Source organism: Astatotilapia calliptera, chromosome 11 (genome assembly GCF_900246225.1).
Source record: "Astatotilapia calliptera chromosome 11, fAstCal1.2, whole genome shotgun sequence".
Lineage (NCBI taxonomy): Eukaryota > Metazoa > Chordata > Actinopteri > Cichliformes > Cichlidae > Astatotilapia > Astatotilapia calliptera.
Window position 1 is genome coordinate 28,910,832 of NC_039312.1, and position 13,139 is coordinate 28,923,970.

The 13,139-nt window shown below is 39.8% G+C and overlaps 1 protein-coding gene across 2 annotated transcripts in view; it reads right to left on the minus strand.

Annotated features, from left to right (window-relative positions):
- Positions 1–13,139, minus strand: part of bmper (BMP binding endothelial regulator) — a 33,464-nt gene that overhangs the window by 1,782 nt on the left and 18,543 nt on the right. For both annotated transcript variants that reach the window (XM_026184633.1, XM_026184632.1), the window contains 11 exons: positions 11,400–11,482; positions 10,705–10,795; positions 9,578–9,660; positions 8,364–8,463; positions 7,897–8,006; positions 7,674–7,808; positions 7,114–7,218; positions 2,705–2,750; positions 1,808–1,977; positions 891–1,092; positions 91–433 (listed from right to left, as the gene is read on the minus strand). In XM_026184633.1, the coding sequence (XP_026040418.1) occupies positions 91–433; positions 891–1,092; positions 1,808–1,977; positions 2,705–2,750; positions 7,114–7,218; positions 7,674–7,808; positions 7,897–8,006; positions 8,364–8,463; positions 9,578–9,660; positions 10,705–10,795; positions 11,400–11,482 (1,468 nt within the window). The remainder of the gene's footprint in view (positions 1–90; positions 434–890; positions 1,093–1,807; positions 1,978–2,704; positions 2,751–7,113; positions 7,219–7,673; positions 7,809–7,896; positions 8,007–8,363; positions 8,464–9,577; positions 9,661–10,704; positions 10,796–11,399; positions 11,483–13,139) is intronic.

Below are 13,139 nucleotides of genomic sequence, written 5' to 3' on the forward strand. Positions count from 1 at the left end.
GTTATGGTAGGACAGAGAAATGGATACGTGTGACAAGCTACAGTGTTTGGCACTTTAACAATTAAGTTGTCACTTGAGATTTCTCCTCACCTGTAAAAAGACCCGAAGTCCACCACACTGTGGCACTTACTAAAAAGCCACGATTTTATCTTCTGGCACTCCCGGTGAGCCCTGAACTTGACTTTAACGCTGCCGGGGCACAGGAATGAAGTCGGCCTGCGAGGCGGGTGATGTTTGGTGCAAACCTCATTTCCCTCGACCCTCCATGACTCTGCGAACTCGTCCACGTCAAACTTGAACTGCCCGTCACCGCCTATGGTATCGTCACGCTTGTGGCCATTGTAGTTGCCGCAAAGGCCGCAGAGGCGCCCACGCAGATGAGGAGCAGCTACAACCTCCACAAAACTGTCACCATCCCATGTGATCTCCAGACCTGCAGAAAAAGGTGGAGGTTAGAAACAAAATCTTTATTATTTGTAACCATCTCTTGTAAAAGAATGATTTCAAATTATCAACTAATTTTTCAGATATGTGGTTTTCATCTGCAAAGTTTGTGCTGTTATTCTTAAAGCTGCTTTAATTTTGGACAAAAAATTCATAATAACCTTTCTGCATATTTTATTTGGGTGGCATGAGAGGGCAGAAGACTCCTGCGCTTCTGCTGATGCTTAACAGAAGGCCACACACAGGTACAGTCAGACCAAATCAGGTGAAAGGTCCACACAGAATGTTAAATAGACGATCATACATGGAAAACCAGGCTCCACTCACTGAGCCATGCCATATTTTATCAAGAACTCTCCAATGATTAATTCACCTTCAGCTGAGACCACAAATAGAGGTCAATATTTGCTGATTTAAAAACTTGGATCAGAAAGACGTATACTGACCTGCAATGGTGGTGAGTTTGAGCAGGTATCCATCCAGGTCTACATGCACCCCAGGACCATGGTAGGGCAGGGCGATGCGAGTACCATTCTTCCGTACCGTTAAGTGCTGGTGCAGGCTGAGGATCAAACTACCCAGCTTCACCTCGACAGACTGAGTCCAGGAGAAGGAGCGAGTCCTCCGGGCGTGATTCTTCACCAACACCTGAAATCAAAGTAATGAGATTAAAAGCCAATAAAACAGGACAACTCAGGATCTATTGAGGTCTCAGAGGTCCTGATGTCTTTATAAATTTCAGCTGCTTTTGGTTTCTAATGTGTGAAAAAAGTCAGCAGAGAGGTCAGCAGAGATGAGCAGTTTCCCAATTTTTTTTTCATCCCATTCTGAGTACCGGTACACATTTTATCAAATCCTAGTGTATTCTAAATTCCATCAATAACATACTATAATACAGCTTAACCCGGCCTAACTTTCAGGTATTTCACTCCTTTTGAAAATTATATTTGACCAGTGATGGTGAAAGAAAACCATCAAGTTCCATCATTGTACTATAACATTTTGACTGTATTTATTTTTTTTGTTGTAAGTTGGTAAGATAAATGAATAATTGAATAATAGGACATCCAGCATGCACATCAATATAACAAATATAAAATAAAGATTAATACGCTCTGTAATAAGGCCTGCAGCCTGAAAAGTACAGCATGCTTATGATATAAGATGGGGAAATATGGTTTGTTTTCCTCCAGCATTACCATGAAATTGCACACTACTTAAAATTACCAACCCAATATCTAAATTTACTTACAATATAATTATTTATTTGTTTCCTGTATATACACTCAAATTCCATTTAATTACAGAGGAAGTATGCCCTCAGTTGTGGGCTATATTATGAAGTGATACCCTTCCATTTTACCGTGAAGCTCGAGTCTGGGCTGTTGAGGTTGATGTTATTCCCAGGCCCTCCAGAGGGAATGCTACCACAATCACGAGTCAGAACATACTGACAAGTTCCCTGAAAGTTAAAGGTCCTGCCGTCAAAGGTGTTGTAGTGAGGGTCGCCAAAGACTGTACACACGCCTGGCTCTGAAGTAGGACAAAGAAAAAGAAAGCTCTTGATATGTTTAACCAAAAAAATAGAAAGAAGTCAAAGAAAGCAAATGCCTTTTTTAACCTCAGTGACCTAAAACATGAACTTTGGAACAGCAGTAGGTCCCTGGACAGCAAGAGGCAACCCAAAGTTAAGCACTTTATAAAAAAGGATACATGTTGAAATCTGACAGCTAACAGCGGAAAAATTATTTACGATAAATGCTGAAATATGTGGCACTAATGTGACTCACTGTGGTAATACATCTGCCTGACCAGCTAAATCTAAACTCTATATTATACACAAGTGGGGTTTATGGAGTATTTGTAGTCCTGAAATAGAACATTTTGGGGGATTTTTTTGCTGCAGTTTGAAGCCAAAAGCTAAAGTAAAACGACCCAAAGGGTAAACCACAGTCTGGACTGAAGTTTACGGGGAATACTCAAGTGAACTGCAGAGGCCAGGATGAGATTTTATTTTTTATTGCTCATAAAAAGAACAATTCATAGGTTCTGACGTATAATTAGCTTTCTAAACATTCAGTATCAATAACTCTGATTCTTGTGCAGCCACAAACAAAATATATATATATAAATATATTTGAGATATTTTAAGACTTTGATGGGCTCAAATTAAAGGGCTTCCCTAGATATATAGATTAGAAGACACTGCAGTGAGAATCCCACAAATCACTGTGTGGAGGGTGGAGAAGGACTTACTCACTTTCAGTGCAAACTGGGCAGCAGCCAGTTCTGTTCAGGATTTTATTCTGCAAGAGAACAGACACAGAAACACTGGATTAGATAACTGACAGAGGAATTAAGGGAAGATGACAAGAAGCCTGAATGTGGCAAGGAAACTTGTTTTGACAGAATGTGGAGCAGTGTCACGAGCAAAGCATAGACACATGGAATAAAAACCTAAAAGAAAATTACAATAAGAAAAAACTGTTATGCTTCTGACTAGCTTTGCAGTTTACAAATTTCAACCGAACTGTACACGAATCAGAATGTCCAGGAAAAAAGTTTCTCTTTTGATAAATATTTCTAAAAACCATTAACTTTTTTGCCCTTGTTAAACTTTCTTCTACTGATCACAGATCACTAAGTCAGATTATTCCTAGTTTTCTGTATTTGAGAGAAAAAGAAGATCAGAGTTTTGTAAATGCAAGAAAACTAACAAAGTAGGCCTAAAGTAAAAATAAATAAAAACAGTAAAATAAAACAGAATCTGAATCAGAATACTTTATTAATCCCGAAGGAAATTGTAGGTTACAGCAGGCAGGATGCTAATGGCGCACGCGCAAAGGAACCTTCTGACCAAACTTTACATAAACATCACATTGGGAAGAAAAATAGTAGTTGGAGTTGATTCCTGATGGACCCCTGTTATTGAACGTAGGTCTGCCACATAAAATACAGTATTATAATGTATGACTTAGAATATGATGACTATTACTAATAATCTCTCATAATATTTTAACTTGTTCTTTTTCCTCTAATTTAAAGTCTTGTTTCCACACAGTTGAGAACCAAGTACTGGTGGTCAAACGATATATATTTCCCATTTTTGTTGGTAGAGATTATCAACAGTTCTAATTTTGTGCTGTCATTCAAGCAGAGGTAACAGAAGTTACATGAAAGATGGCGATACAGGAAAAGTTCACGTTTTGACAAGTTCACAGCAACACCAGGAAGGTTTCAGAGACACACATACTCCAACTTCAACTGCTGAACTTTGTCTGTGTAACAGGACCCTCTGTGTGTGTGTGTGTGTGTGTGTGTGTGTGTGTGTGTGTGTGTGTGTGTGTGTGTGTGTGTGTGTGTGTGTGTGTCCGCTGTATGTTTCAACTTCCATCAAAAGTGCAGATCAGAGGGCTCTTTCACACACCTAGTTTTTTTGCCTCAGGGAAGCCCTTTTTTTCGCACGCACGCACGCACGCGCGCGCGCGCGCACACACACACACACACACACACACACACACACACACATGTAATTCTATCTTTGTGAGGACCTTCGCTGATACAATGCCTTCCTTGCCCCTTAAAACTACCTTAACCAGCCTAACTAAATGTTTTAACCCCAGCCCCTACCCCTGTTAACCACCCTTTGAGTCTAGACTAACCAAATACCCTCCCTTTTGAAAAATGACTCCTCTCCCAAGGTCTAAAACTGGAACCAGTCCTCACAAATAGACATATAAACGTATACGCAGTCTTTTCCCCCTGTCTTCCAGACATACACACACACACACACACACACACACACACACACACACACACACACACACACACACACACACACACACACACACACACACACACACACACCACTCATCTGTCATCTCATAAAGAAGTTCTCTGTACCCTCAATGCAGACTCCAGAGTCCTAACCTCGGCACAAAGGGCACTCTCTCTCTTTGAAGAGGGCTGCCTTTTGACAGACTGATGACACAAACAAGGACACGCACACACACACTCATTCAGGCACACACAGTGTCAGAGATTGGTTTTCAGGGGCCTAAATATAGGGAACCTCTTCTTTGCTGTCACTCAAATGCCACACAGACAAAAGGCTGTTCGGAGACACACTGTCTCCAAATGGGACCCACACGCTCTGCCGACCTGCTGCTGACCGCAGGATGATGGCATGGGAAAGAGTATGCGTGAGGTATGTGTGTGTGTTTTGAAGGTAATGTGGACTGTAATGACCTCTGTGAGAGTGATAAGCCACACTAGATTACATTTACTAATATCTTTTCATATCAAGAATAGTGCAAATGTCAGATTTTTCATTGTTATTAAACTGTGGGACAGATTGTTTAAAACACCTGCCTACAAATCAAACCTGACTTTGTATTTTCATAAGAGAAACATTTTCATAAGAGAAACATTGCAACAATTTTATTGCAATCAGAATTTAATAAATTCACAAATTATGCTTAATATCAACATATTTTTACAAGAAATTATGTTTACTTTATGTAAAGAGCAGAAAAGTCAACCCAGGGGGTTAGCGGTAACCTCTCCACTGGTCCTGAAGTGTCCGATTTCACTCACTGATATCAACCTCACAATGCAGCACACACGTGTTATCCGATATCGTGCTATATATTCCCCACTGAAAATCTGTTTACATCCTTTTGCATTCCTTTACATACAACTACATGCATCTGGGTAACTTTTTCCTGTGTCACTTCTTTCATGTTGTTTTTTCTTATACAGCTCTCAAAAAGTGATGTCACATACTGTCTCAATGTTGTGTCAATGCTCTAAAAAGTGCATTAATATGTTAAGAATAGAGACTTTAACTGTATATAAAAGACAGCCACTGTGAAATCACTTACTAGTTAGGAAAGTGCCGGATTTAACCCATTAAAACCGACTGGAGCATCTGTGCTCCCATAGGTTTTAGGTTAAACTTTTACGTCAAACTACCATAACTCTTACACCATTTGTGCAACCACAAAATTTCAGTGGTTTCTGAAAGCAGAAACTGTTATTTTCAGTGATATAAAGGTCATTACAGTAATCCCAAGCAAGGCCCACATTCAGTACTTAGCAAATAACACAGAAAACAGGAAAAAGAAAAAAAACCCCAAAAAAGAACCCCAAAAGATCAAAAGAAAACAGATAAAAAGTTCTGTTTTCTGTTGAGCTCTTTCTCCCCTCACTCTCTCTTCTCTCAACCAACCTTCGTCTTTGCGGGGCAGTACTTGAGAAAATCGCCGAGTCTGTGCTTTCAGGAAGTTTTGGAATTCTTTCAATTGAGCATGAGCTTAAGGAGTTACGGGAGTTACAGATGTTTTTAAAAAAAAAAAAACGCTGTAAAACACCTGTCTGATGCCAGCGATGGAAACAGAAATACAATACACATTCATATGGCAGCAACTTGCCAATCTCCCTCTGTGGTTTCCTTTTTTTCTCCTTTTTTGATGAGTATGTCATCAAAACATCTACATTATTTTGCAATCAGTAAGACTAGAAACTTGTGACTGAGACCATAGAGGAATCACAAAAGTGTTTACTAGGATCACAGATCAAGGAAGCAGGAGGGTCATTTTCTTACAAACATTTCAACAATCTGGCTTTTTTTTTTAGCAACCAGAAAAGTCGCCCCCTGCAGGCCACTAAAAAGAATGGCTGCTGCATTCACTGCACTTTTTCAACATTGAAGCTACAGTCCTTAAAAAACTATTTGCCCTCTTCCACATTTAAAGTGACTTATAAAACTGCTTTTTCTCTGGAGACAAAACTGAATGTGGACCACCAACGGCACTGTGCCTGTTCTGACCGCAAACAACAGGTGAGGGCTCGTTGTAACCACTGGAAGCGTGTGAACTTAGACCAACATTGACACCGGCTTTGACTGCGTGACAGCCACCGGCATGCCAGGAATCCACTCCATCACGAAACGCACGACAGATAACCTCAAAGCGACCTCTGCAACAGGTGAACGCACCATAGACCATTCTCTTGCCAGCAGTTCCCCGAGTTCCCAGCTAATGCCACATTTCAGCTGTGTTACAGTGCACTAATTGAGACCTCTTTATGCAACAGGCTGTGTTACTCTTTGATATACCCTTATAGTTATTTTGCTTATTTCTTGCATATGTCATGTAAAAAAGAGGATACATTTTTACATGACATGTTCAATGTTTTGATTCAAGCTGATACTCTACACCTGCATTTTGAGGTGAACCTGTTGAAATTGAGAGTCGGTTATGGCAGCACTGCCGATAAATCTTGACAGTATTGTCATTTTGAGGCGTTACGCATGTGAAATGAGAATCACGAAGTTAGTCATGGGCTGTAAAGTATGAGTGTGAGACAGGTCAGATGGAGAAAAGGAAAGCAGATAAAGTGGAGTGACAAAGACAGGGTTGTTGTAGGTTAAACCACCAGGGGTATGAGGTATTTTTGTTTGTGCCACCAAATCTCCACCCACCCCATCACCTTTGGATGACTGACTGCTCCCAGCCTTCACTAGAGATTGCAGTGTTTTTTGCAAACATTATAGTCCAAGAAATTAAAAAGACAAATACACAGTCAAAAAGCAGCTAGGGTAACATAACAGCACATAACACACCGCTATAAATAAATGTAATCCATTGATCAACTGGTGTCACTCACCGAGGGGCAGCTGGTGATTGGTACACACTGTTTGGGCTGACACTCAATGCTGCCTTTAACGCAAGTACAGAGAGTACAGTTAACTGATGACCACATGTCTCCTTCCTGCAAAGGAAAAAAGACACAATAGGGTTAGAACAACATCCATCAAGACGTAAAGGCACTTATCATTCCAACAATACCCAAGAATACAGCTACGTATTATCTATACGTTCATCCTTTGCTGTTGTAGTCTTTCTGATCACTCAGAGTGCTTTAAGCCACTACTTTACCAATTCTTGCACATGGAACTTTAGTCACATTTTAGCTATCATGCATTCACACCTACAGCCTCTATAGAATCACCAATGTATCTAACGTGCATGTCTTCAGAGCTGTGAGAAGTCTGAGTATGCAGAGGAGGGTCACACAGGAAACATGCTCCACACAGAAAGGTCTCAGCCACCAAAAAGATTTTAACAAGGAGGCAACAGAGCTAACCGTTACCATCATCCCACTCCATAATCCACCCATCCATCCATCCATCCATCCATCCATCCATTCATCCATCCTGCTCTTACCCTGTAGATCTTGTTCCGGACTCTGCAGTACTTCACCTCCTCCACCTTTACATAGGACAGACACTCCTCACAGCAGTGGCTGCCTTGGCAAGTTCCCTGCCGCGAGCAGCGTTTCTTGCACACTACAGTGGAATTCTAGAAAGATTATTTGAATTAGGATTTTTTAAATTTACTAACTGACCATTGCTTTGTTTAATGAAGCCTTTGCTATTCAGGCTGATACCTGGCAGGTGCAGGTGGTACAGTTGTCGTGTATAAAGGAGGTGCCATTGTCATAGACCTGACTGTAGAACAGACAGCTTCCCAAAGAGAGATCGAACACCTTCCTCTGACCTGGAGGAAAGACAGAGTCATGTAGAGAAAAATGGGGATTAAAAACGGAATTGATTTGGTTGTATCTAAATAAAATTCTGACTGCTTCAGACATCCATGAGTGCAAAACAAAAAAATTCCCCTGCAAGATATGACTAAAGTTATGAAATTAAAATTAATGGAGGCTGAGAATAAAAAAGATATTTAGGGTTATTAGGAGCAGCATTAACCCCTTCTCTAAGGAGATTACATGTTTCATTGCCTATCCATGCTTCTGGCCACAGCTGTGTAATGTCTGCCACCTCATTTTAACAGGAGTTATGTTTTGTGGTGTTGCCCATCATTATGATCCCCATCATTGAATTTCCCAGTCTTTACCGACACATCTGGGACAACACTGTCCAGGCGGGGTGTGGGTGAGCTGAGAGGGGCAAGAAAGGATGGGACACACCTCCCTCGTGCAGAGAGTTCGGCCTCCCTGAAACAAAAACAGAATAACAGCAGCAGAATTAACCTTTGAATGAAACTTTCCTAGGAAGGTGATTTGTTTAATTTTGTTGTCAATCTTTCAGTGTTTCATACATCAGCAGAAAAGGGGGTGTGTGGTTGAATGTGTGACTTCATATTACCTTTGCAAACTACGGTACTCACATCTGACTTGTGAAATACGCTTAGATATTTGGTACAAAGCCTTCATCAGTGTAAAGTCTGGATATTTTGGTTCAGTTTTATTAGCACAAGAGCCGAGTTAGTACACAGCTAATGTTTGAACGTAGTTACCCGCAGAATCAATAACTGGTTTTCTGTCCCTGAATTCTTTTCACAGAGGCCAATAACAATTAGACAACAACAACAACAAACAGATAACTGTCTTTAGCCCCCATAAAATAAGACTTCATACACCGCCATATTTCTCTACTTGATGGCTACAAAAGTACATTTTAAAACCCAGAAAATCCATCCATCTTCTTCCTGCTGTGACAAAACAAATTTCCCACATGTGGGACTAATAAAGGTTATCTTATCTTATCTTATCTTATCTTATCTTATTTGTCCAGTTCAGTGTCACAGGTGGTCTGGAGGCTAACCCAGAGTGTGACAGGATATCACAGGACAAAGTAAATTCAGTGTAGTTATATTTATGTTGACAATTGGTTATTCATATTATTTTTTTAATTAAGACAAAACAGAAAATTTAACAGAACGATTAGTAACAGCATGCTGATTTCTATTTGGGAAACATCTCTGTATGTGTGTACATGTGTTAAAAGCTTACAGGTTCTCAAACTAGGTGTCAGCACATTAATGCTTTAATGTGTTTATGGACAAACCTGTAGGGTTTGTTTATCTAAGGTGTGTGTGTGTGTGTGTGTGTGTGTGTGTGTGTGTGTGTGTGTGTGTGTGTGTAAGAGAGAGAGAGAGAGAGAGAGAGTGAGAGAGAGCAAAGAAGTTATGGGGGAAAAACCAAGGAAAGGGATGTTGTTCCAACCAAAAATTTGTGACTCCCAGGAGAGTCCAACACTAACCAACTGGTGGGACAGAGCCCCTGCTTTGCTCAGAGGGGGGTGTAAGTAGAGGGTACGTGTACTCACAGTGCAGGTACACTTGATGCAAGGTTTCCCTTCTGGACTGAACTCCTGATTCTCTTTATATAGACGACCCTCAAAGATACAACCTGCAGGGAAATACGTTATACCAAACAAATTATTTTTTAATCCACTCATGTTCACACAAATCTTTTGCCTCTTCACCTGAAGCTTTTATTACTGCACTTTTAAAGTGATTTAAATATAGACAACAGCCACAGACACAGACCCTTCTACCAGCAGAAGAAATACACATTAAGTCAGAATTCAAAAAACTGCAGTGCAAGTATGTTGACTGTTTGCGCACATTGGCAAGTCCAAAAATGTTACTCCCAATTTCAACATAAGTGGAATTTGTCATATCTCATAAATAAATAAAAACTCTATTATGAAATAAGATAAAAGATCCTGTTTCATCAACTCTAATCTTTTTCTCTCCCATTCTTCAGGTCAAATAAAATGTAGTTCAAAATCACAACAAACTGCATGAGGTTCCTCTTCTTTTTTGACCAGAGAGCTAAGAGAAATTCAGAACTATTGTTTAAATTTTCCTCATCAACTACAGGAAGCTTTGGGCTTAATGCTAGTTAATACATTTCCAGAAAGAGAAAGAAAAAGAGACAAAGAGATATGACATAAATGTAGCGCCCCTGGCTTCGACCTTCTGAAATTGCTGAGCACATCCTGAATTTGTTTTACTTTATCTTAACTATTAAGCTTGTTATCAGTTCCTGTTTAATATCTATAAATATTTCATTTCTGGGTTTCCTTTCAGCCAAACGGCCGCCTCTCCCTGAGCCGGGTTCTGCCGGAGGTTTCTTCCTGTTAAACAGGAGTTTTTCCTTCCCACTGTCACCAAAGTGCTTGTTCATAGGGGATCATATGATTGTTGGGTTTATCTCTGTATGTATTATTGTGGGGTCTACCTTACAATATAAAGTGCTTTGAGGTGACTGTTGTTTTGATTTGGTGCTGTATAAATTAAATTGAATTTAACTGAATTAAATTAAACCTTAACTCCACTAATGTGGATATAAAGAAAATGAATAAACAGAATCTATGCATGTACAGTAGAAATAAAACTGAACCCCCAAATGTTTCCAGGCTACACTTGTGTTAAAATTCATACTCACCGGGGCAGGTGGGGCAGCACTTCTTTGGGTGGTTTTTGGGGTTTTTGCAGTGGATGACACACTGAACTTCTGCTTCAGTGATGACACCTTCCTGTCACAACCAAGTGGAAAATATTTTCTTCAGTTTGTGCATCTTTATAAGTAACATGTTAATGTATCTTTAATGCTGCTACTTTAAAGCTTATTGTTCCACCATATTGCCTTCCTTTTCTTGCTATACATATATCTTTCCTCTGCTTCTGCTTCCTCTATTTGATTCTGTTCCTCCTCACTATGTTTTTCCTACTTACCTGAATTCCTTCTGTCCAGTGCTGCCTGTTCCTTTTTTTATCCATACCTCTTTTGAGCAGTTTTCCAGACCTGTTCGTGCTTACTCCACATTTCTTCTTAATCTTTCTGGCTTATTTCCTTTCTTCCATCCCTCAGTTCTCATACTTGTTTTGTTTTCTTCCATGGCTACTCACTTTCTTTCCTTCAGTGTCTTTGTTTACTTCCCTGCCTTTTGCTTTTCCCAACCCTTTTCCTTTTTTCCCCATCCTTCACTCTTCTAGCATTATGCCTTCTTGCTAACAACATGTCTGTGTGTTTTTCACATCTGATTTGGGATCAGTGCTTTCAACTCGAAGCCCGAGCTTTGCTTCCATTACCTCTCATCTGCTAACAGTGCAGCTTGGTCAGTCAGCGCATATACACACCTGACAACGTCTTGTTATGCAGGGTTTCGTGGAGGTGGTCCAGGATACTGAACTGTTATAGGAGCATCCATCTAACGTACAACCTGGGAGAGAAAAATATAACCTTAACTTGGAAGACAAGGGAGAAGCTGGGGAACAGGAACAATGTCAAGAGCTCAGTTGCTCTAATTGTGTTTCAAGTAGTTTCTAAATTTCAAGGATGTGTAATTTCTAAAATACCTACAACTTCAGACGCATTTCACTTGTAGCTTGTGGCCGAGAAGACGGCTTGGAGAAGCCAAAGTCATTTTATGGCAAATGACCAAACTTTTTTCCAATTTGTTATTTTGACAAAGGGAATTTAAGACTGCCATCCTTCAGATAGTAAAGATAACTTTTTTAATCTCCCAGAATGTTGGTCCCAGTGTAGAAATGCAAACTATCCATGCAAATGATCTACTGGAGGAACATTCACTTTCCTGCCAATGTTTCTGTGAATTCATTTTTTGGGAAACAGAAAGCATACATTTTCAATTTCTGCAAATGCTTTAATTTTTCTGCCATGCAAAGAAAATTTTCTTAATCTGAAAACTTAGATTTTAGTGTGGAAAATGAGAAAGCAGTAATCATAATTATGACTACAGCCCTGCAAAATGTTCATATGTTTATAGCGGTGTCATTTCTAATGTAGAAAAATAAATTGTGTTCTAATCTTGGCCAAAGCTCACGGAAGTGACTAAAAACATCTGGTAGACATGTTTCAATTAGCTTTATATATTGTTTCTTTTCCCTCTCTTTGTTGTTGGTAGCCAAAGTTTCATCTAAGTTTTCATTGTAAGATGCATTAAAATATCAAGGAGGTCAAATATTACAGCTGTGTGAGGTCAAAGTCAAGTCTTCATTTTTGTGACTTAAATCTAATTTAAAGTCTCGAGTCTAAAAATAACCACATCTGATTATATGATGTGAATATTTAAACTCTCTTTCAGTTTAATGTTAAATCCAGTGTGTACACACTGATCTCTTCCTCATATACTTGGATGAGTCGCCCTCTGAGCTGTCAGCAGCTGTCTATTCAACTCTAAATGAATAGCCTATTCATTTCATCCCATTTGCAGAAAGTGGGTTCAGATCAATATAGAACTTTCCATACAATGAAACCTGATCACACCCATTGATCTACTTTCCTCAGTGTAAACTAAACCCTGTGATACTGTAATACTGCAGCAGGAAGATGTACAGTATATATTTTATTAGTACGAGTACAAGAACCCACAGAGACCAATACCCTGGCAAAACACTCAAACTGTTAATATACTGCATAAATATGACGGCTGTCAGAAAGAAGCACTTTTGCATTTGTATACCAATATGTAGAAGAACACTCATGTGAAAAACACAGTCCATGCTGTGACTCAGAAGCTTTGGTCCCTGTGGCTGAAAAAACAAACCTAAAACATTGCCCCTTGACCACTGTGCTCGACAGTTGGTATGAGGTTTTTGTGCTGATATTCTCTTTTCTGGTGTTAGCCAACTGTTGCCCTGTGGATTATGGCTCTCCACTTTGGTCTCATCTGTCCAAAGAACAGTGTTGCAGAAGTCTTGAATTGTACGATAAGATGGTGGGAAGGATTTACTGAACCATCCAGTCCTGGGAAGGCTGTGGCATTGTGTTAACACACACCTGAATGCTCTGAACCAGTAAAGTGATGATGATCAGTTGATCAACTGCATTTGATTATCACTGACTAGCTGCTAGCA